General features: G+C 35.6%; 1 protein-coding gene across 4 annotated transcripts in view; it reads left to right on the forward strand.

The window, feature by feature from the left end:
• PCMTD1 (protein-L-isoaspartate (D-aspartate) O-methyltransferase domain containing 1) overlaps nt 1-22,902 on the forward strand; it is a 41,053-nt gene that overhangs the window by 9,837 nt on the left and 8,314 nt on the right. For 3 of the 4 annotated variants that reach the window (XM_086888326.1, XM_023921141.2, XM_086888339.1), the window contains exons 2-3: nt 7,779-8,203; nt 12,175-12,277. In XM_086888326.1, coding sequence (XP_086744452.1) covers nt 7,897-8,203; nt 12,175-12,277 — 410 coding nt within the window. In that variant the 5' untranslated portion in view covers nt 7,779-7,896. Of the gene's footprint in view, nt 1-7,778; nt 8,204-12,174; nt 12,278-15,585; nt 15,744-22,902 lie in introns of those variants that run through there. The other variant, XM_023921142.2, reaches the window with a different exon arrangement.

The following is a 22,902-nucleotide window of genomic DNA, read 5'->3' on the forward strand; positions in this document are numbered from 1 at the left end:
TTCTCATTCTTCCTTCTTGAGAATTACAGGACTAAGTAATAAAATAGCTTCTCAAAACATAATTGTTGTTGTATTGCATTATACTGTTTTAAGAGTCAGGCAAAGAAGAATTGGGATTTCTTTTTTCCTTTAATTTTATTCATTTAGAATCTCATAAAAGGATGCATAATAAATTAAAGTTGAGATTCTCAGGCTGTGAAAATAAATATCATGATAATACAGTATTTAAATTATTTATGCTGTGATTATTGTGCGCTATTTTGAAGCTTTTAGATACACTTCTGAAGATTAGAAACCAAAAAATTTCAGAGATCTGAATCTCAATACTTGGAGATTGGTAAAGTTGATTGATATTTTTTTGATTTTAATTGGGCCTGGTTTTATTTTTTGTTTTTTGTGGGTTTTTTTGTTGTTGTTTTTTTTTTTTATAGAGACTGAAGTAAATGCATAGCTCTAAGATGAGGTTTCAAGTGTCTGGAATGCAACTATCTTCTATTTTTACACTTGACCTCATTTCTATTTTCTTTTGCTAAAGGCAACAGGCGTATGTTGTTCTGTTGCTGCTAGAAGTGAGTTATTTAAATAACTTTAAATGTTTATGTGCAGTAAGTTTTTGAACTTTAGTACTGGCTGAAATAGTGAAAGTTTTGTCATGAGGCACATTTTGCCTAGTCAAAGTTATATGAAGTGTGACTTGATATGCTTAAGAACTGTAACTTTTATGGTAAAAGGTTAGGAAAGTATGTTTCAGTTCTTGTACAAAATCAGTTTTGTATTTCATTGTAAAAGAGCATTCTCCCTCCCCATCCCACAGTTGTTATTGGTTACTCTCTTAAGGTTACTCCAAGTAAAGGAGCATAATTTTTGTATTCTGGTCACCCAAGCTAAATTATTAACCTTTAAAATGAAATCTTCTTTCATGAAGAGAAACAAGTTTTGTTTTAAAAATGTTGACTATTTCACTTGTTATATATATATTAAGTTATCTTAGATGGAAAACGATCACAATATTAAAATTTGCAGAAAGTGTGTCACTTTTATGCCTTTTTCCTTTTCAGTCTAAACAGAATTAGATACGCAAGAACCAGTTCTTTTTACACATCGCTCTACAGCTCTCCTGATTCTTAACTTTTGTCTGTTATGGCTTATGTGAACCTGCTCAAAATAAATACTCTCCATTAAATATCCTTCTACAAAGCTCTAGCAATCCTTCTACAGCTGTAGCTGTAGCTTGTACAAAGCTGTGTCAATGAGTTTTGCAGCCTGATCATTCTGTAGCTCACTAATTTGTGAAATATGTGCACAGACAGCAGTTTCTGATGTGCAAAACAGGTGCATGAGACAGGCTCAGTGAGTATCAGACATCTGTAGGTATTAAACATCATCAATTCATATCTGTCCTGAAGTCCTGATATTTTAGACAGTGAACAAACTGCTATTATGTGGTACCTCCTGTTTCTATGGGTCTGTTAGGCCCCTGAGAGAAGCTTTTCATCTTTCCCCTTTCTCCCAACCAGTCTGATAAAAGCTTTTTGGCTAGTTTATACTGGGTAAACTAAAAATAGTTGTGGCCTGGGAATAGACAGAGCTGTAGGCACACCTCTCAGGAGCTGAGACCTTTACAAAATGTGCTAGAGGAGGACTGCCAGGTTCTGTCATGGACACTGGTATTAGGGGAAGGATAGGGAATATTCTGCATGTTAGACATTGGGTTAAACTGATATTCTTTGCTTAGGAGATCTTTAATGGAGCTTTGAAAGGTCACTAAGTCATCTTAGGCTCCCCAGAGATGAGAACATTTTGTGCATTGTCTTACACCTAAGCAACAGGAAATGTTTTGGACTGTTGTGGATAGCGAAGCAATATTAATTATTTTGAAGTCTGCAATTGATGGTATTCAGAACTAAGGCAGAGCTAGTGTTCGTTCAGTCATCAAGGTATACATACAACCTGTTGAGAGGGAATCACCAGTTTGCCTACAGCAATTAATGAGTGAGTCTGTGTTTGAAGAAGAAACTGCTCCTGAAGCCTGAGGGGCTTAGCTTTGTTAAAATGATTTGATTGTCCAGATTTTAAGTAATAATGAGAGCTAACTCAGGATGTGGGGTTAATCTGCACATTAAAATTTTTGTCCAAGAAGTATGTAGGATTGTTTGCTTTACTTTGTAGTAACAGGTAATTTTCAAGCCTTTCTCAGCATACCTGAGAACAGGTCTGGCACAAAAACTATGTATAGAAAAATGTTCCTTTCAGCATTCAGTCCTTAGTGTGGTGTGCAGAGGGTAGGTAGCATTTCAGATGAAAACAGCAAATTAAGTACAAGAGACAGTGTAGACCATGAAAGGAATGTCTCCTAGCTCAAAGAAAAGAGAAAAACAATCAAACAAACAAAAAAAGCAGCTAATAAAATTCTATGTTGTTTTATTATTTTTTTACTCAAGGTCTTGTGAACTATCTCAATATTAAAAAAGAAAAAGAAAAGTTGAGTAGCTATTCAGCAAGTTAGTCCAAAATTATGCCCTTGCGTAGCTACCAAGGTTAAATTCATTTGATCATGTGCTTATATGCTTGTCACTGCTCATACGTTTGTGGAGTTCCATAAGTTTCAGTACCTCCTCTGAGAGAAATGCAGTACCATGTCTGCTGTTCAGTGTGTTCAGGTGACTAGAGGTGGAGGAACAGTGAGAGCAGGCACATACCTGGAATCTTGTATAAACAGCTGTTGAAAGCTCAAACAGGAAGATCAGGGCTTAAGCTTACATCAGACTTGACAAACATTTTCTGCCCAAGTAGGTCAATGCAATTCAGGTTAAGTCAGTAGTTGTAGCTGTTTACATTCATTTGACTTAACACTAATCCTGTGGTCTATTTTTTGTTCCATTGCTATATTGCAAAGAACCTCGAAGTATGCTCTGTGGAGTACACTGTACTGGGGAGCTGCCTCTGCTTGGTTTTATATTTGTGTCTGTTTAACTTGACGAGCTTCTTGAAGTGATGCACTGAACAGCAGTTTAGGAGTGAATGCTTTTACGTAAGATTAGTCTAGAGTATAGACTTAAAAATGTGCAGTGTTACCGACAGTTTTCCTTAATGCACCAAGCAGCATCATATATCCTAAAAACAACAGGTTTTCTTATTTCATAGCTGCTTGGAGTGACAAAACAAGTAGCCATTAAAGAGAAGGTAGTTCTAGTAGTTTGGTTTCCACAGCACTTACACTTTTTGCTGTCTTTAGTATCAGTTTAGCAGCAAGGTTTAGGTGTAAAAATTTAAAAAAATATTTATGAAGACTTCATTCCAAAATACCTCTGTGTCCCCCTGTTTTTTCTTAATTTTGTAGTCACCTACTACTTTTAGTTAATGCCAGCACATACTTCATATTTTGGTTTTCTCCAGGCTTTGCTGGGTGACAGTAATATTAGAATTACTCTTTTCCTTTCAGATCTTAATCAATCATACTGTTTGTTTGAAAGCTCCTGCTGAAATCTTAAGCTCAGCTCTGTGGTTTGGGGTTGAATTCCCTTGTGTGAGTCGCTATTAAGATACTTGGGAGAAGAAAGGAAGCTAAACTGAAAATAGAGTCCTGTGGTTAAAGGAGTCATTGGATGGGATGACAACAGGCAAAACATGATCTTGAGTTCATAACAGCTGCAGGGATGTCATGTATTGAGTCTGGACAGAAAGGAATAGGTCTGATATCTGATTTGTAGCCTGGGGAACTTAAAATCTCTGCTGATCAGAGTGATTTTGCTGATCTTTGCCATGAGTAAACTGGAACTCTTAAATTCACTGAAGTGTTTGAGACCTGTGTGTGTATTCATGGTTAATTCCCTTCTGTTGCCAGTCACAGAATATTCCTTTTTGGGGAAACTGAACAGCTGAATCCTGATATTAATGTGCAGCTCAATGAGTTCTTCCTCTCCTAGGAAAGAGGGAGGATTCACCAAGCAAGGTTGTATTCTATGTGTGAGTTTAAAGTAATGTATCACACTCCCGATTCATTCTCATGTTTCTCCAAGCTGATGTGTTAGTGAAAAGTTGTGAGGAGACTTCAAATATGGCTGATTCTAAGTTTTATTCTATTTTCCATTCTTTGAAACAAAGTTAGGGATCAAGTTAGTTGGCTCAAGTAGTTTGTATTTCTGAGTAATCTGTGTGGAGTCAGGTCATGTCAGTATTGCAAGATACTAAATTTTAAGATACTTGGCATTGTATGGCTGTAGCAATGTCAGTGAGGTTTTGTCTGGCAAATTCACTGAATACCTTGTTAACATGGTATTTAAACTGTATTTAAGAGAGTGTGCAAGTCCTTAATGGCCCAGGAAAATAACTTGAAGTACAAATACATTTATAGAAATTCTGAAACGTGCAAAACTTGTGTCCTTTTAAAAGCTGGCAAAAATACTTGGTTAACCTTGTACCTTGTTACTAACTTCTCAGCCAAGAGTTTTACAAATCTTATAAAACAATGAAGAATTAAAATGCACTCAAATTGTCATCGCTTCTTAGCCACATAGCCAAAAAATGTGTTCCATTAATGTGGCAGTATTAAGGAGAAAAAAAAGGAAAGCCATCAAAAAATCACCCAGAAATTATTTAAGATATTTCACTGAAACTGGTTACAAGTTAGGTCAGAAACAGTTCAGAGGTGGTATTATACATTTTTGTAGATAGTTATGGAAATCGGAAAGTGTGTGTCCATTTCATTTTTTATCCTGAATATAAGAAACTTCAAGACAGGGTTCCAACTTATGAAAATAAATCCATGAGTAGTGTGGAATGAGAAATGAAGATTGTGTTAATTGCATTTGGTTTTACTAAGTGAATTAACTTTTTTTATAAGGACTATATTGGAATTTTAACTCCTATACTATAATTTTTGTTGGCTTCTGTATTCCAGAGATTCCTAAGCAAATAGCTATATATATATAACATATATATAGTTAGCTATATGTATTGGCTAATATTCCTAATAGCTGCGTTTTGTTAATTTTGAAGGTTTGATAAACCTTCATCTTTCTTGTGAAGTTGCTCTACCTCTTTGTGTAATAGTATCAGAATGCTGCTTATGCTCTTTGTGAACTGCTTGTGTTTCAATCTTAATATCAGGGAGCTTCACAGGATGTTTTTGGTGAGTATTCAGCTGTGTAGAAAGTTTTATCATAGTATGCTCTGCTGTTTTTATCTTGGTCCTGGGTCAACTGTCACACGGAAGATTTGACTAACTTGCCTTTTTTTCTCCACCTCTGCTAAAACGGCTTCTGAGATGTTTTCTTCTGTGTGTTTAAAGTATCTATCATCTCTGCTAGTAGCAGTTGTACTTCATGAGCAAAAGTTTGTGAACATAAAAGCATTGGAGGAAAGTGAACGATCAAAAAGTATTTCTCTGCAGCACAAGAGGCCATTTCTCATGAAAAGACCTATTTGTTTCACTTCCTAGGGCATTTTTTGGTTTTGAACAAAGATACTTTCCATTTGAGCAGCATTTTTGCCTACCTGTAGCTGTAGAGTGCAGAGTAGAGCACTGTAGATGACTAATGGAAGTAAACCAGAACAAGATACATAAAAAGCAAACGTCATCTACCTAATGTCACCTTCTTAAGACAAGGGCAGTGTATGTAGAATGAGATGTAGCCTTCAACTGCACTGCTAGATAGCCATGCTATTTTGCTGTGTCTCATTCTTGAGAGGAGACTCCATTTCTCTTCTCCCCTACTTTCCTCAATGTTACAGTGTTGACCACACCTTTTCTGTTCTTGCCTTTGAGATTTTGTGTGATAACCATTACTGAAGATGAGACTCTTCGTTGGTGTCATCAGTAAAAAGTCTTGTGATACTGCAATAACTTGAGCCATCATATAATGCCAAGAACACAAAATTTCCAAATACCTAAAATAATTCTGTTTCAGTGTTGTGATTGTCAAAAGTTAGAAAAATGTTATTTACAGGGAATAAGCGTTACGTGAAAGGAGTGAAGACACTTGTTGATGGAAATGCTAAAGCTTTACGTTTTCCCATTCGCGGCCTCTGCACATTTGCTGGCACACTGCTGATGGCTAGCCGAGTTCTCCATCTGCTGGTGCGAGGTGGTGGATGCACCCTGCAGGAAGAGCTGAAAGCAGCATTCCCATTTCTCAAATGAAGCAGCTGAATTTAGTCTTTAGGAACCTCAGTTCTTACCATTGTGGTTTTAGTTAAATTTATTACCAAACATATGTCAAGATAATAATGAACTTCCTAGTATGAAAGAAGGCAGAAAGTATTGTTTTAGTCTCTGTAGATTGTTCAACTGAAGTATCATAATTTGCTTCATTGAACCTTCAGGTGTGGTGCAACTTCAGACAAACAAGGAGGGCTGGAATATTTTTATAATCTATACTTAAAATGTCTCAGGTTTCATATTTTCTGTCTAAGTTGTCCTCTGGTTTTTTCACAAGTAGAAAGAAATATTCATGTGCAGTTGGATACACATGAGGTGTTCAGAAGTCTGTTTTTTCTACTTTAATCAAAGGTTTTGTTGCTGGATAATTGCACGTGGTGACTTTTTACATCTTTCCATTCCTGCATGTCAGTGGGAATTGGTTTTGCTTCAGAGGGAAACACGCAGCTGAATGGCAAGCAGTCATCATTTCATCTATGATTTACCAGAGCTTTAACAGCCTTGAACATTCCATCCCCATCCCCAGTAAACTCCCTCTAGTTTATATACTGGTCTTGACACCCTGTGCTATGGAATATCCCATTGGTCATGTCAGGTTAGCTGTTCTGGCCATGTTCCCTCCTGGTTTTTTGTGTGCCTCTCACTTCAGAGTGTAGGAAATGGAAAAGTCTTTGCTTAAGCTAAGCACTACTGAGCAACAACTAAAACTTCAGTGTGTTGTCAACATTATTCTGATATTCACTGTGTACTTTATTTGCCTAGAAGTGGTGCATTAAACTTCCTGTTTTCCTGTCTCCTAGTCTTCTGTTGCTGTTTTACTGGTAATTCATGAAACATGAAAAATGTTAACATCTGGATTTTGAGTTTAGTAATTCATAATGAAATAACTGCAGATAAAATACAGATCTGAAGGAATTATTTTGAAGTGTTGTTGCAGTGTTCTGTGTAGAATTACACTTATGAGCTGACAAGCTGTTAAAAATTTCTAGGTACATTTATTCTTCTACTGAATATGGCAGGCATTAGGAGGCGCTCTGACACTTTTTGGGCTTTACTGTTTTGATTGCAGAAGAGAGCAATGTGCCATTGTATCTGCATTAGTATTCTGTTTCAGCTAAAAAGTGAACATCTGAAAAGCATCTCCTGAGCATCATCCCTTACTGGGCTTTGTTTTCCCCCCATGGGGTGATCTTAGAGCATGGAAACCTATTTTCTTTCAAAATTATCTAAGTTGGCACAAGCTCCAGCTGCTGTTGGACACTTAGTTCTCAGGGTGGGACTGGAGCTCACCGAAGGGCAGTTGCTGTCCCATCCATGCCCCCTCAAATACATAACAAGGATGATGAGTTCTTAGCACTGTAGTGTTTGCAGTGTCTAGCAAGTAACACAGTGTAAGGGTTTGCACACTGTAGACTGTCCATGTTGACATATTAAGCTGATGTTTCTCAGCTCTGAGTCAAAATCTGAGGAACAGTATTTTGATTGAATACTAGCTCTCCTGACTCTTAGTTCTGCTTCATAAAGTTACCCAGTACTATCAATATTTCATTACCTGCTAATAGTTGTCAATTTCTTTGTCTGTTGAAACTCAAGTTATGTAAATATATCTGTTTTGCAGGATTCACTTGTGATGTCCTTCTGAAAAAGCAGCTGAGACTCCATTACATACATACAGTGTTGAGAAAACTCCTCCTAATGTATTTTGCAAACTAACTGAATTACCAGGGAAGTTCAGCATGGGAGGAGCTGTGAGTGCTGGAGAAGACAATGATGACTTAATCGATAACTTGAAGGAAGCTCAGTACATTCGCACTGAGAGTGTGGAGCAAGCCTTCAGAGCGATTGATCGTGGTGATTATTATCTGGAAGGATACAGGGACAATGCTTACAAAGACTTGGCCTGGAAGCATGGAAATATACACTTGTCAGCACCTTGCATTTATTCTGAAGTCATGGAAGCACTGAAACTTCAGCCCGGATTGTCTTTTCTAAATCTGGGTAGTGGAACCGGATACTTGAGTACAATGGTGGGATTAATATTAGGTAATTATTAATATTAGGTAACTTGAACGTTTTTATTCAAATATAGTGTGTTTGCATATTTTATGAGATTACACATGCCCTGTAAAACCTTACTTTTACTTCTTTAACAATGACACTACCATATGTAAGGCTGGCTCTTTGAGATGTGTTGTTAAAATATTGTTTGTTATCTACAAGCAGTTCACTGATGCTGTAGTTTGGTAACATTTCATGGGTGTTTTGGAAAAGGCAATTCTTCCTGTATTCTGTAGCCTAAAATTCTCATTTGAAAGGAAACAATCCTTATATTTTTGTTTAAAAGGGAAAGGCAGAAATTTTGAAGACTAAAATTTTCCTGTGCATTTGCATTCTTTGTTGTACCTTCACTATATGTTACTGTTTTGATCTTCAATTTATGGAAAGGCAAATCTAAATTGTAAAGGCTAATTTATCTTGGAGAGAATTAACTGAAAAATAAATCTGTGTCAGTATGCAAACAGTTATTTTAAAATACATTTAATCAGTTTTGTAGTGAGAAAATTTTGGGATGTAGACTGTTTTTAATCAGGTCTGTAGGTTTTCAAAATAACACACAAGCACTGTGTTTTTTCTTGTTTTCAAATACATTTCCTATAGGAAAAAAGATGGAACTAAATATTGTTTCCTAAATTAAATTTTAACACCTGGAGAGAAAAATGCATTGAATCTCCTCATGCCCAACATTTGGATTACAGAGCACATGCACCAACAACTAATTATTTTACAAATTTTTTTATTACATAAAGCAGCTGTAGTTATTTTAATGTGTATTCTTTATAGATACAGTTTTCTTGACCATATTACATGCAGTTTTTCTTTGGTTGCAGAAATCTTGCTGACGGTAATATACAGATTTTGCTTACATTTAATTATATACAAAAATAAGGTGTCAAGAGTTGGTTTGCTCATTTTCAATTAATTTAGTTGCTTTCTGTCATCAATTTGATTTATTGGAAGGAAGAAATTATGGCTAATAGTGTGTAACAAACATCATTTGTTGGTATCTGCAGTATTTTTTGTTCTACTTAATACTAATACATAAAAGAGATTCCACTGTTTTATGGAAACAGGAATTATGGTGATTCACAGGTAAAAATAAGGTATAGCTATCTACTCTTTTAGACTGTTGCTTTTCTCTGGGAATGTTTCTAATCGAGAGTAGATACTTTAAATTGGATTTTAATATTTTAAATTCAGTATTAAAATAATTTCTTAATATTGCAGTATTTTTTTCTCTGAAAAATTAAATGTTTATACAGGGTGGTGACTAATGGTACGTGTTTATTTCTGTCTTGTAGAAAGCTTTTTTACTTCATTATTCTTTCCTAACTTCCATGTTTAAAAAAAAGACAAGAAATTTATATTTATTGCACTTGATTCTGTATATTGCATTTGTACCTCTGTACTTAACCAATTTCAACCAGCTGTTGAATGCTCCTGGGTTTGACCTCTCCATATGAAACACAATTCCTATCTGTCAGAATAGTAGATTCAGAGTTGAGGGAATTAAAAAAGACTCTTCTGGCGAGGGTGAGGTTGGCTGACCGCCCCTGAGGAGCACAGTTACCCTGCAGACATTCCCAAGACAGCATCTCAGGTGCTGATAGTTCCTAGCAGGGCTCAGCAGCCTGGAGAAGCAATTGCCCTGCTACTTGCAGAAGTAGACTTTCCATGTTTTGGAGTGCTGTACCCTGTCACCAAAGTCTTAGTGTTGTAAAGTGTTGAGTTCTACGCTGAGGTGTAGAAGGTATAAATAAAATTTATGTGCCTTTATTTTCTTACTATATTCCTTCTTATAAAATTAGTTACGTATAATAATTCTACTTTAGTGTTTTTTGAAACAGGGAACAGTTGTTTTAACAAAGAAAAATAAACAGATGTCATTTTCTGACAAATAAATCATATTCATTTTTAGAAGCTCACTTTGTTTTTCCAAACCAATTTCAGTGCACAGTGCAGTGAGGAGCAGAACCATGTGGGTTTTGACAGCAGTTGGGTATCTTTCAATTTGACAATGTCGTGAGTAATGCTTCTGGCACATTGGCAGTGTCAAAATGACTAGGTTAAATTATTAGACAATCTGAAGCTGGTGATCACTTCTAAGTATAGCAACATACTAAAAAGACCACACACTAATCCACAGAGATTAAGTTAACTGTTGCTGATGCTGTTAAAATGTAAACAAAGTTCAGACTACCTGGTGGAATTGCTGTCTCCTTATGCTGAAGGGGGCCAGTTGGTTTCGGAAAGTAGAGAAGTTGGTTTCATATTTTTAGAATAGCTGACTCTGCTTACATGTCCAGCTGTGACTTTCCCAGTGAAAAAAAAGAGCATGCTTCTCATCTTTCCATTTAAATTATGGATACTGGGGTGTATGATGATGTGGTAATGTTCTGCATTCATAGTTTTAATTTCAGGTTGTTGGAGCAACTGACACTTGCGGGATGTTGTAGTTGTCCTCAAAGTTAGGTGCTTGAAGGAATGTACATGTGAATTTTTGGACAGATGATGTTTATGCATTTTTTATTTACTTTAGATTATGAGTTTAAAGAAATTGTGATTAATTTTTAGGTAAAGAAGACACCTTGAATGCTGCTGTATGCTGTAGAGCTGATAGAAGCATCATAGCCTGTCATGGTACAAGAGAATATTAAACAGCTAGAAAGGGATTGCCTATGACAATACTTTTCTTAAAATAACCAATAATAAAATGAATTTACAGTAAAAATGCATGTCAGCAGGAGGTAAATGTTTTCACAGGTTCTGAGAGCATGCCTTGGTGATAGCTATCTCTTGCCTGCAATCCATAAGATCTTACGAGCACTGCCAGTGGTAACCTAGTTTTGCATTTATTTCACCCAGCAGAAAATGCTTTAAGCTATGTTAAGAGTGCAGTTATTGATCAGGTTAATGGTATACAATATGCTATATTTTTGTTGCAGTAAAGCAAAATCTCTATTATTAACCCTAGGTCTGTTTTGTTAATCTGTATCCTAGAAAAGACAAATTGAATTCTGTTTCACTGGAGTAACATCATGGAACTAAATATTTAGGAAAGATTTAGAATGCAGTAGAGGATATAAATAAAAGTTTTGTCCAATCTTATTGATGTTTACTTTCCCTCTTCCCCTGCCCTCTCCCTCTTCCAATTCTATGCTCCAGTGACTAAAGACCCTGGGCTATGAGTATGTGTTAAATTTAGAATCCTTACAGCAAATGTGACTGTCTGATTCAGAGTCCTTCCTGATGTGGATAATCCTCATAATACTGTCTCATGATTTCTTCTTGTTCCTGAAATATAGCATTAACTTTTGGCACACAATTTGACTTGAAATTATACTTGGATTTGATCACAGGAAGGCAATGCAGTTGTGATGGGATTGTGATGAGTGAACATAATGTGTGGGCAATTTCACTGTTCTAGGTGGAAATCAATTATTATATATAACTAAATTAAGACCAAATTTTTTATTTTGCAACCTGCAAAATAGAAGAGCATATGTAGCTGAAGGTATATAATCCCCCAATCCCTAAACTGTCAAAAGATGAAAAGTTTGCTTTTGAAGCTTCATAAGAAAGCTTCAAAATCTAAATATCAAAATACAGACTACATTATAATTTTTCTTTGTTGTATTCCAGTTTAGTAATGTTTTGAAAAGAGTTTGCTCAGACTGACTTTGGTGTAGTCAACTTATTTTCTGCATGTTTTCAAGAAAATTTGCTCTGTAGTTTCTTGTTGTAGGTCTGTGTCTATTATTTTATTGAACCTTTGGCCTTTGACCTGCCTCTTTAGGCACTGGTACAGATGCAAAAAATAACTTCGTCTAGCAATGTTTGGAGACTTCTGTTTTACATGTCTTTAATGTTTTCACACTATAATGTTGTTCCATGCAGCTTTGCTGTGCTTAGAAAAGAAACATCACAAAAACACACCATGCTATTTTTATTTACAGGACCTTTCGGGATAAATCATGGAATAGAGCTTCATTCAGATGTGGTAGAATATGCCAAGGAAAAGTTGGAGAGCTTCATAAAATACAGTGATAGCTTTGATAAGTAAGTATCTAATTTGTCTAGCTTGCTTTGCAATAACAATTTTGGTTTTAAATTCAGCGAGTCATTACTTATAAACTTAGGGAGGTGAGAAGAATGGCATCACTCAACCAAAATCTAAAACTTCCAGTTGTTTGTGGATCTACTTCATGAGGTAAGTTGAGGCTTAAGAAAGCACTTTTTGGAAGTACGGGAGTATTTCTGCTGTGCAGTGCTCGGCACAGTCCTGCACTTTGACGATGTGTATGTATACACGGGCACATGAGGGTATGTGCGCATATATGCATTTAGGAGAGTGACATGATGTGGGTATCCTTGCATGTACCGAGCAATTTTTACCCATTAAGTCAGTTTTTATTATGTAATTTTACATTATCTCTCTGTAAGGTATTAACTGTAGTTAGATTTTTTCTAATCTACCCCTGTTGATCTGGACATGAGTAATTTTTTCTGATTGCCTTCATTTTTACTTCCCAACGACATGGACTTAAGAGTAATCATCTATGCTCATAGTACTACTCATTTTTACTTCTGGAACTCTTGGTTCCAGGGCTTTGAACCTGACTGCTTCTACCTACTCAACAACTTTTTATTATTATAAGTTGGTCTGTAAGAGTATTGGGTGTCTCTTATCTGTGGAGGGGAAATCAAAGTTCTGGCTAGGGCTGTTCTTCGGAGACTTACTTCCTTGCAGGCAATAAATTCTCCAAGAGTGATTATAAGGTAACTTCTGGAAATGCAGAAAAGCTTTTGAATTGTAGGAGTAGCCTAAAAATTGCACACTCTACATCTTTCTTCCCCTGTGGGCAACAAAGAAAATTCTTGCTATCCTTCTACCTGTGTAATTTGCTTTATAGCTGTCAAGTTCTTGATTATGTTGTGTGGAGCTCAATCCACTTTTTCCCATACCCCAAACTTCAGGAGCTCATGTCTGACCACAAGCCTTTCTCTTCATTCTCCTAAGTAACAGAAGAGCATCATCCTAGTACTACCTGTGTCTGAAGTCAATTTTGTAATTCTGATACTGGCTAGATTATTTTAGTATTATGTTAGCCCAGTAAAATAAATAAAATCATATAGGAGAATATGCATATTTTTTCATTACTATTGTCTTAATACAAGCATTTATGTTTGCTGAGGTTAATCTATAAAACAAGCTGGAATAAATAAAAATGGATTCAGTGAGCAGCATTATGATGCAATTTATGTGTTTTAAAAAAATGTGTGTGAAATACCGTCATTTGTGATCACTAATAATACTGCATTAACGGCTGTGTTAAGTTGCGTGTACCTGCTAGCTAGTGAATTCCTGCACATACCTGTACTTGTGTATTACTGTAGGTGTCTGTATAAGACATAGAAAAGCTGGTTTTGATTGGAATGTCTTTCCAATCAGGTGATAGGTTTATGTATAGAAATTAAAGGAAACTGAGACAGCAATGAAGTTTTGTCTTATTGAAACAAAATTTGATTACGATAGTTTAGTAAATTAATAGCAGAACACTGGGGGGATTGGTTATGCTTTAAAATATGCAAGAACTTGAGACAAGTAAAACAAAACTGTTAAACATTATGTAAGCAAGTGTCAGTGTTGTGTATGTTCCAAGGAAATACAGCTCTCCTCACCAACATAACAAAAATTACACTTTTGTGGAAGTGCTTTCTGGTACAAATCTGCCTGTAATAGCTGCAGTGCTGCTGATACATTAATGGTTTCCTGGTTGGGTTTTTATGTTTTGGGGGGAATTTCCAAGTTGTCTGCATAGATGATTCTGTCTGACTGTTTTCTTTGTAATTATTCTGTATTTTCATGTAGTTAATGAAGATGATGTGTGTGTTTTTTTTTCCTGTGGTAGGGTTCTTTTGTATTTATTTTTACTGTCATATCTTGTATTTTAAGCTGATCTCAAAGTAATGTTCTCTAACTCAGTAAATCTGGTTTTGCTCCTTTTTTCAGTAACTTTTTCCTTCATTTTCATTTATAAGTAATTTTTACCCAGAGTTACAGGACTGAAGCATCTGAACTTTACTACCTTGGTCAGCTTAGTATTTGGCTGAAATACCACCCAGGGAAGAGGTGTGTGATACCTGTCTGCTTCTGAACATTGGTGTATTCCAAGCAGGAGTCCTCACTGTTGGAAAGTAGATTACATGGCAGACTGGTATGAATGAAGTTAATTGTCTCAGTGAATATGTGTGTGAAAAGTAACTTTGACTTGACCAGCAGCCTCTAACAAGGTACACAGGGGACATAAGGAGCACAGAGACCATGATGTGTATTCCTGGCAATAATGAAGTTATGTAAATGGGAAATTCAGTGAAGCTTTGCTTTGCCACTTCCCTGCATTCTTTCTTTAGTTTATTAAATTCTGCAGTCTGTTCTGAATGTTCTAAGCTTTCTGCTTTTGAAACAAAAGCCATGACTTTAACCTTATGGGTAGGTACTTGGAAATCTTCAGCATGGATCATAAATAAACACTTTGTAACTTTGTAACTTTGTTCCTTTGACTCTAGTAATAGGCCATTGGTTTTGCATCTGGCTTTTGCGTGCAGCTGGGTCATAATGATTTAGGTGGGTTCTTGCCTAATAAAACAAGATGGGATATTGCTTTGATGCCATTTGTATGTGGGAATGTTCCAGTGCTGTGTGATACAGTTTAACTTGCTTTTTTGATTCCTGATAGTAAGTACTATTAAAAGTTTACTTTTCTATGATTCAGGTAAGGTACTTCACCAGAGACCCAACAGTATATAAAATTAGCATGTCCAGAAGGATTTGAGACTCTCAGCCTAATGGGAGGGCTGTCTAAATCTGATAGCTGGTCTTATCTCAGTTTTGGGCTCTGGAACTGTTCATCAGAAGAAGAGTTCTCTGATATCTGTTTCAAATAATTTCAGTAATTACTTGTATCTGTATCCATATCCCACCAATCTATAAAAACACTTTTCCTCTAAATGGAGGTGGAGTTGTGCATTCTGAATGATGAAGTGCTGCCTTGATTTACTTGATATGATGTATGTTTGCCAGTAAAAGCAAAGGAGAAGTTCTTTCTTGAAAACATCTGAAAGTGTCATGATGGTTGAGGTACAAAGGTTTTAGGTATAGACTAAAGAAAATTCTTTGAGTCTGAAATATTTGTAAGGCTCTCTTTCATTCTTGAAACCTTCAGAGAATGCATGCCAATTAAGGGGAAAAGAATCATTCCTTAAGAAGGCTCTTTCTAAAACACGTATGTTCAAGTACCAGGCCCCGCTTCACCTGTTTATTGAAGGGGAATGTGTTGTCTTTTCTGCTCCCATTCAACTTCTAGACCTAGAATATCCAGCTTGGAGAGAGAGCCACAGGGCAAGGCTAGGTTGCCCATCTTCTAGCACCTTATCAAAACCCAAACCTGGGTAAGCTGGTGAAGTTCCTGCTGTGAAAGAAAATCACCAACCCTTCTCAGGATCAAAAGAATCCACTTCAATGGTAAGTGACAAGAACCCTAGTACTAATTCTGGGATAACTGTTATGGGTGATACTTCTTCCTGAAGTCTTGTAGTTGATTCTGTTGGCATTAAAGAATAGTAAAGAACATCTTCCAGCAGAGTATGTTTTGTCATTGAAATGTAAGGCTACTGGTAGAACTCAAAAGACTTAAACTTTTTAAATTAAATTAGATTTGAAAGGCAAGTCTCTAATGTACACACAAAGAAAAATAGAGCTCCTTGGTGTTCAGCTGGCAAGTGATTGCAGGAAAAGCCAACTGTCTCCAAAACTTACTGATGGCTTTCTCAGTTTAAATCTTACTGATTTCAGTAAGACTTAATTTCAGATATTGTAAATACTGCTTTTTTAGTGGTGAGCGAATTCTTGTTGAGGTTTAATCTAATCAGACCAACACAGGCAGTGGGGTTCTTTAATGACAGAGGTTATGTTAAACAAAAAGGAAAGGAAAGCAGGGGTTTGACATAGTGATTTTATTTAGAGGTATGAGGGAAATACTGCTTCTTGTTGTTTACCTTGTGAATCAGAAGGCTCCAAAACAATTGAATCTACTCTTACCTGGGGAGGAACTAAACCTGCATTTTCCAAGTATTTGATAGTAACAAAAATAGATATTGCCCTTAGAACAAGTAAAATACCTTTTGAAAATAAATCCCATAGTGGACATTGCCTTTGGAAATCTCTTATGTCTACAAGTTTTGATAGTACTTAAAATTTTTGTTGCATTAAAACAAGTGATGACACTACTTGGTGTATGGCTCCTATAAAAGCTATTGTTTCACAAAAATCCACAGTAGAAAATATGACTTTTTCAACCTATAAATTCATTTTCTGCTTCAGTAAAAATAGAAAGAAAATACTTTTCTAGTTTTTGTTAACAGACAAATCTTTCTCTTGACTTTTTCCATGGGTATCATAGGGCCTTAAGGATAAACTGTACTGAAAAAAATTTCTTGCTTCCTTATGCCCATTCACCTTTTTTAAGATTCTCTATGGAATTGCTGAAATGTATTGCTTCAGTATTACTTTTAATTTTACTACCAAAGTTTGAATATAATATAAAGAAGAATATTATTAAGGTTAGATTTTGTAAATCTGTGTTGAAGGAAGAGTGTCATGAGTTATAAGTATTTTTATGAAGTAGTGTTTGACTTTTTCTTCACAAGTGATTGAATAATGTGCATTGGTCCACTCAGTGAAACTGATGAGAATATCAGAAATTATGAATGAGATAGCTAAGAAGCATGACAGTTTTATTCAGAGATGGAAAAATGACAAGTACAAGTGTGGTAGAGATACTGATTCCCTACTATATCCCTACAGCATTGCCTGAAGCTGAAAAAATGTCCAAGACAAAAGTATAGAATAGAAATTTTGCCAGCATTGCTTTGGGCTATTACAGCAATGCTGATTAAAATTACTGTTGTAATTTGATGTGACTTAAAAATAAATCTACAATGAGGGCTTTTAAAAATGCAATATTTTAATTTGTTTCTTTTCTAGTATACATGAACAAGGTATCAACAATACTAGTGGGTGAAAGGTGTGTAACTTTTCAGCAAAGCATGCTAGAAATATGTAAATATGCATTTATAGAGGAACCAAGACTAGTTCAGAGAGCTTGGAAAAATGCTTAAATGAGATGGAATGAACAATGGAGAAAGAACTAGAGAAAAGGTGGAAAGAGCTTGCTATCTTACCCTGATATTGCCCCACTTCATAGGAAAAGAATTAACTCCCTAAAAATTGTTTACCTTTCTATCTGACTAGTCTTAGCTTTAAAGCACTTTCACAGTCAAGTGAAATGAGAGAGACTAATGAATCGTAGAAGTCAAAAAGTATTTAATTAATCTGTTGCATCTTCTTGTGGCATGTTTTATCACATTAAGCTGTATGAATATTCACCTTCCTCTGTTGTTTTCAAAGAACAAAAGTTTTAAAATGTAAAAAATTTACTAAATAATTTGAAAACTTCTTCAAAGTTTCTTTCAGTGAACACATTAGTGTTTAAACACTAGATTCTAGGAATGCATTACTGATTTAGGAAATTCTTGTTTGATATAAAGGAAACTCTGAGATTGTATTCTTCATGCAACTGCACAAAGAAGCCACAACTTTCTAGGTTAAATAATGTGTAGCTTTTCAGTCTGGGTCTTCAAGTCAGCATGGGAACTCATTTTGAGACTGCTGTAGCTTTATACACCAGTTTTTGGGTTTGTTTCTCTTCTCCAGCAAATGTGTCAGAACTGGTGGGGGTTTTGTTCTCTTCTTTCCTCTCTTCTTCCACAGTCCTTAGGAGTCCGTTTTTGGAAACTATGGCCATCAGTATATTAGAACTAGGACAAAAATGCAGTAGTATAGGAAAAAAGTAAGCATTAGTTCCTCATCACAGTAAGGAAAATTGTTTAATGTTTAATTATCACATATTTTCAGACTCTACGCATTTTGCAGATTCATTTCAGTGTCTGGTTATTGATGTATTTGATGGTTTAAGGGTAGTTTGATATAAAGCTAATTCCATGAATTCTTATGCTGGATTTACTATTCTGTTTTGAAATATTTATTCAGATATGTTATGTTTTGTTGTGGTTTTTTTTCCCCACAAAGATTTGTATGAAATTCTTTCTTCCAATGTAGTGTCACTGTAGTTCACATGACAAATGTTAACAACTTGCCAACCTTTTCTTATACCTTATTCAAGTTGAATGGGTAATCCTTTGTGCCCTAAATTTAAATAAATTTCCCATTGGAAGGGGATTACTTAAAGCAGTTTAATGGTACTGAATGTAAATTCAGGGTTTTTATAGCTTTGAGTTGACCAACTAAAGGAAATGTGTGTGGATGGGGAAAAAAGCATACTAAACTCATGCTGACATGGATTTTTTTTTTTCTATAAGAGCTGTGAACAGTAAGCTGAGAGATGTGTGTTTAGTATTTATGGGGATAGGCAGAAGGGTACTGTCAGATGATATTTTGATGCGAATGTAGTAGTTGAGAGGTGTAAAATATAGCTGGAGTGGTGCTAGTTTTAAGAACTAAGTAATTCTTCTCTTAGCAAAAACAGTTTTTTAAGTGATTCCTCAGTATTGCTTTTATATTCATTACATGTTTTACTGTTTCCTTCAGATACAAATCTGTGGATGCTGACAGGTTTTTTTTCATTCAAATTACCTGATACTTTTCTCTAACTTTATTTACCTTGTTCTTTTTAAAAAAAAATTAAGTATGTTCACCACTTAAGACAACAAAAAAGGAGACAATCCATACCTCTTTGCACCTAGTTTCATCTTCACAAGACATCAGCATAACATCCTGCATTCATGGAGGTTATATAGAAAAACTTACCTCAAGTGTCCTGTACATATTCAGAGCTGGAAGTAATTAAAGGTAGGGTTCATGGGTGGGTATCATATTAGAACCAACCAGTGAATACCCTTGTAAAAAATCCCAGGTACTAGGGTAGGTTAGTGCTATACTCTCCTGCTTCTTTATTTAGTATTTTGCTACGATTAGATTGGTGGATATGGATACAGGAGCAACAAACTTAACCTTAGTTACATTTTGCTGTAAATGTTTTAAATGGTTGATTGTTTTATTTCAGTAGTAATACTTCGCTGTGTTGCTATTTATAGGGAATCTAACTTAAAAATATGGGCAGTTACAATCTATTACTTGATAACTTTCTGAAGTAATTGCAGCAAAGGCAAAAACTCACTTTAAATTCTACAGTTTTTTATTTGTTTGTTTGTTTGTTTTTGAATTTAGCTGGAAGAAAGGTACCTTGGCCATGCTGAGTACAAACTTGAAATGCCCATTCCATGCAAAAGTCTTACATGCTTGAAACTGCTTGGTTATCTTGGGCCATAACTACATGTGATCTGTGTGTGCTTAAATTTATTCTGTGGCAAATGTTTGTTTAAACAGGGATTTTCTGTTTCCATGTTATCTGTAATGGGAACCCTTAATTTCTGTGTTCTTGACAGTTGGTTTTTTTGTAATCAAGGTAGCAGATTCAACTGAAGAACCTGAAGTGACTAAACTTTCCCAGATAGTTCCAGCACTTTTTTTTCCTTCTTTTTGTTATCTAATGTGTGAAATAGGTTTTTTTCATGCTACCAATATAATGCATTGTAAAGCCACTCTGGTCACATGGTAGAGGCGAAGAAACATTAAAGAACACTTAATAATTCTTAGTTCCATTTCAGCTTGGAAATAAACAAAATATTTAAGTGAAATACTAGCTCTTCTTGATAGCTATGTTACATGTTTATCAATACTGCATGTTAAAGGAATAAACAATCTCATTTTCATCAATATTAGTAAAAGATAGTTCCATGTAACTAAGAATAAACTGTAATATCTGATCTGTTTTGATACCCCAGATGCAGTAGGAATAAAATAAACTTTTCGGATGTAGCGACAATTAGTACTAAAAGAATTGGGGTTTGATTGTTTTAAAATGGAACTTGACCTAATATGGTTGATACTACTGTAAGATTAAAATGCTTGTGATGTGCCTGGTAGGTATTCTTAATATCAAATACTTTCTCATATTTGTAGAACCTTTGTGTTTAAGTTTTAAGTAATTTCCTGATCAATTGATGGGGTCTCATATACTTGAGTAAAAAAAAATCTAAACTTTACTCTTTTTGAAAATTACTTAGGCAAGTTAGCAGAAAGAAGTTTCAGAATTATACTTCAGTCAATGTTCTAAGGTCATCTCTTATTACTGGATAAATACAAGAAAATAGTACATACCTTTATCAGCTCTTTCTGATATAGAGTTGTGTATATAATCAAAATCATCTTTTAGATTCAGGGATTTGGGAAGGATCTTGCTGCATCACTAATGAGATGTGTGTTTCCTGGGAGTGTGGAGAAGCAAGATTCACTGTTCTACAATTGAACTAGTCCATGAAAAGCAGGAAAGTAGTATGATTTTCTTGTATTTCTGGTATGACTCACTGTTCATGCCCTAACACATGAAGCATTTATTTCTGAATAATTTTGTGAGAAGCATAAATGAAGAGGAATTGGATTTTAGACAGGCATATTGCTATTTCCAGAGACAGTTTATCACCTTTTCCTCCTGCTTCTTCTACCTACTTTTACCTTTCTGGATAACAGGGAACTAATTTCATGTGGCAATTCCTGAACTAGCACACCAGTTACATGTTTATCAGATGAGCTGATTAGACCTCATTTTTCATCTGACATTGATTAAAGAGGTGTCTTCAGGAATTACATATAACCTAGTCCATAAAGTGTTTAGTTTTGCTGTGGAAAATGAGTCTGTCAGGAGGACCACCTGTTGTCAGACCAGGTTGAAACTAGCTGAAAAACTGTGTGGAGGAAGAAGGTATTTTTTTTGAGTAAATGGAATAATAAATGAGCAGCTGTTTTGAGTCATGAGCTTTGTATCTTCACAAAACTCTACCAATAGTTTGGAGGGAGCACAGTCCAGACAATTTAAAGTGCCTACAGACAGTTGGTCTCTAGTGCTTAACCCATCTTATTCTTACCAGTGTATTAAGAAGTTTCTTTTGTGTCTTTATTTGTATTTTGTGCCCTTCTGGTTGCAAGCTGCAGAGCTAAATGACGAATTTTCTTCAGCTTTTACTATATTAGTAAAGACTACTGTTTATTTTTGTCCTCAGCTCATGTATAGAGTATTTTGTGTCTGGGGAACGTTTCATGGGGTTTTGTTGTGTCTTGTATTCCTTGGAAAGTTTGGTGTTCCTCCTTGTTTTAAGAGGTTGTGACCAGTGTATTCATGAGCTTATAGGGTGGTTTCTAGTAGAGGAAACAAGATTTTCTGGTAATAAATTGGGTAGGTTTTAGAGGAGCATTCTGAGAAGATAAGGAAGTTCTGAAAGCTGTGGGGACAGGCAGACAAGGAGGCAATCTTCATTTTTCTAAAACTAACCAGGGACTGTGTCAAGGTTTAAACCTGCGTTTTGGAAAAGTACTATATTTATTCTCTCCATGCCCCTTCCCCCTTCCTCCTTTATTTTTTAAGCCCACAAAAGTACTTTGCTCAAACTTTCAAATTAAATTGATGTGGTAATCCTTCATTTACTCATTTAGGCAATCTGAAATGAAAACTATAGCATAAACTGCCTGATAGACCTGTATGTGGAATGTAGAAACTGTAGGAAAGAACACAATAGCCCAAGTGCTTAGGAAATGAGATTTGCTCCTTCAGTAGATTCATCAGTGTGCTGGATTTAATTTTCTTCCCATCATTTAGCCTTGCCTAATGTATTTCTTGATGTTTGTGTTAATCTGGAATTATTTCAGCCACAGTTCAGGCCGGCTTCACCTTCTCAATTTTGTGCAACAAGGCAATTTATCCCTCCTCCACTTCCATCTCCCTTTCTTCTCTTCAATTGACCAGTGTTGTTTGTCGCTTCCCCCCCACTCCCTCCCGCTCTGGATTTGAAAGAGAAAGCATGGACTGTTGACCACAAGAAGTGCGTGAGAGAGAACCATGCAGTAATTGTTTAAAAATTCTGAGGTCTATCTGGACTAGTCAAAGAAAGAAGCACTGGAGTATTTTCAAGCATCCCATCTTGGAGGGAAAGATACACTTCCAGCAAAAACTTCAATTTCCTGATTTGTTAATGGCAGCACGCTAGATCAGAAAGCCAGCTGAGCCTTACAGGCTTCATCCCTAAGCAGTGAAAGCTGCCAACTTTACTGTAACTGAAAAAATATGGATTTGAATGTTGTCAGATACTGTACTGGGATTTGCTAATGCTAGCCAAGCAAAAAGAAAAATTACTTTCCATTGACAGTCAGCCATAAAGTTCATAAAATGTTTACATGTATTGGAAGTTCTTAGAAAAATTCATTCCTTCTAGATGCTGTTTGAGATGCATTGGACTTCAATACCGCTAGATGATATTTGTGAACTTTTTCATTCAACAAGGGTGTTAGTTTATGTAATATTTTTTTCAAAGAAAACCATGAATACTTTCTACGAGCTACTTTGTAACATTTCTTCTTATACGTAAAGTAATTGGGGGAGATGTACAGTTACTCAAGGAATTTTTTTACAAAATGGTAAATTTTCTTATGGTGTTAACAGCTAAAGCAGTAACATGCTTCAGAGATTTAAAAAATGTCAGAAAATAAGAGT

This window comes from Cyanistes caeruleus, chromosome 1, assembly GCF_971803275.1.
Source record: "Cyanistes caeruleus chromosome 1, bCyaCae1.hap1.1, whole genome shotgun sequence".
NCBI lineage: Eukaryota > Metazoa > Chordata > Aves > Passeriformes > Paridae > Cyanistes > Cyanistes caeruleus.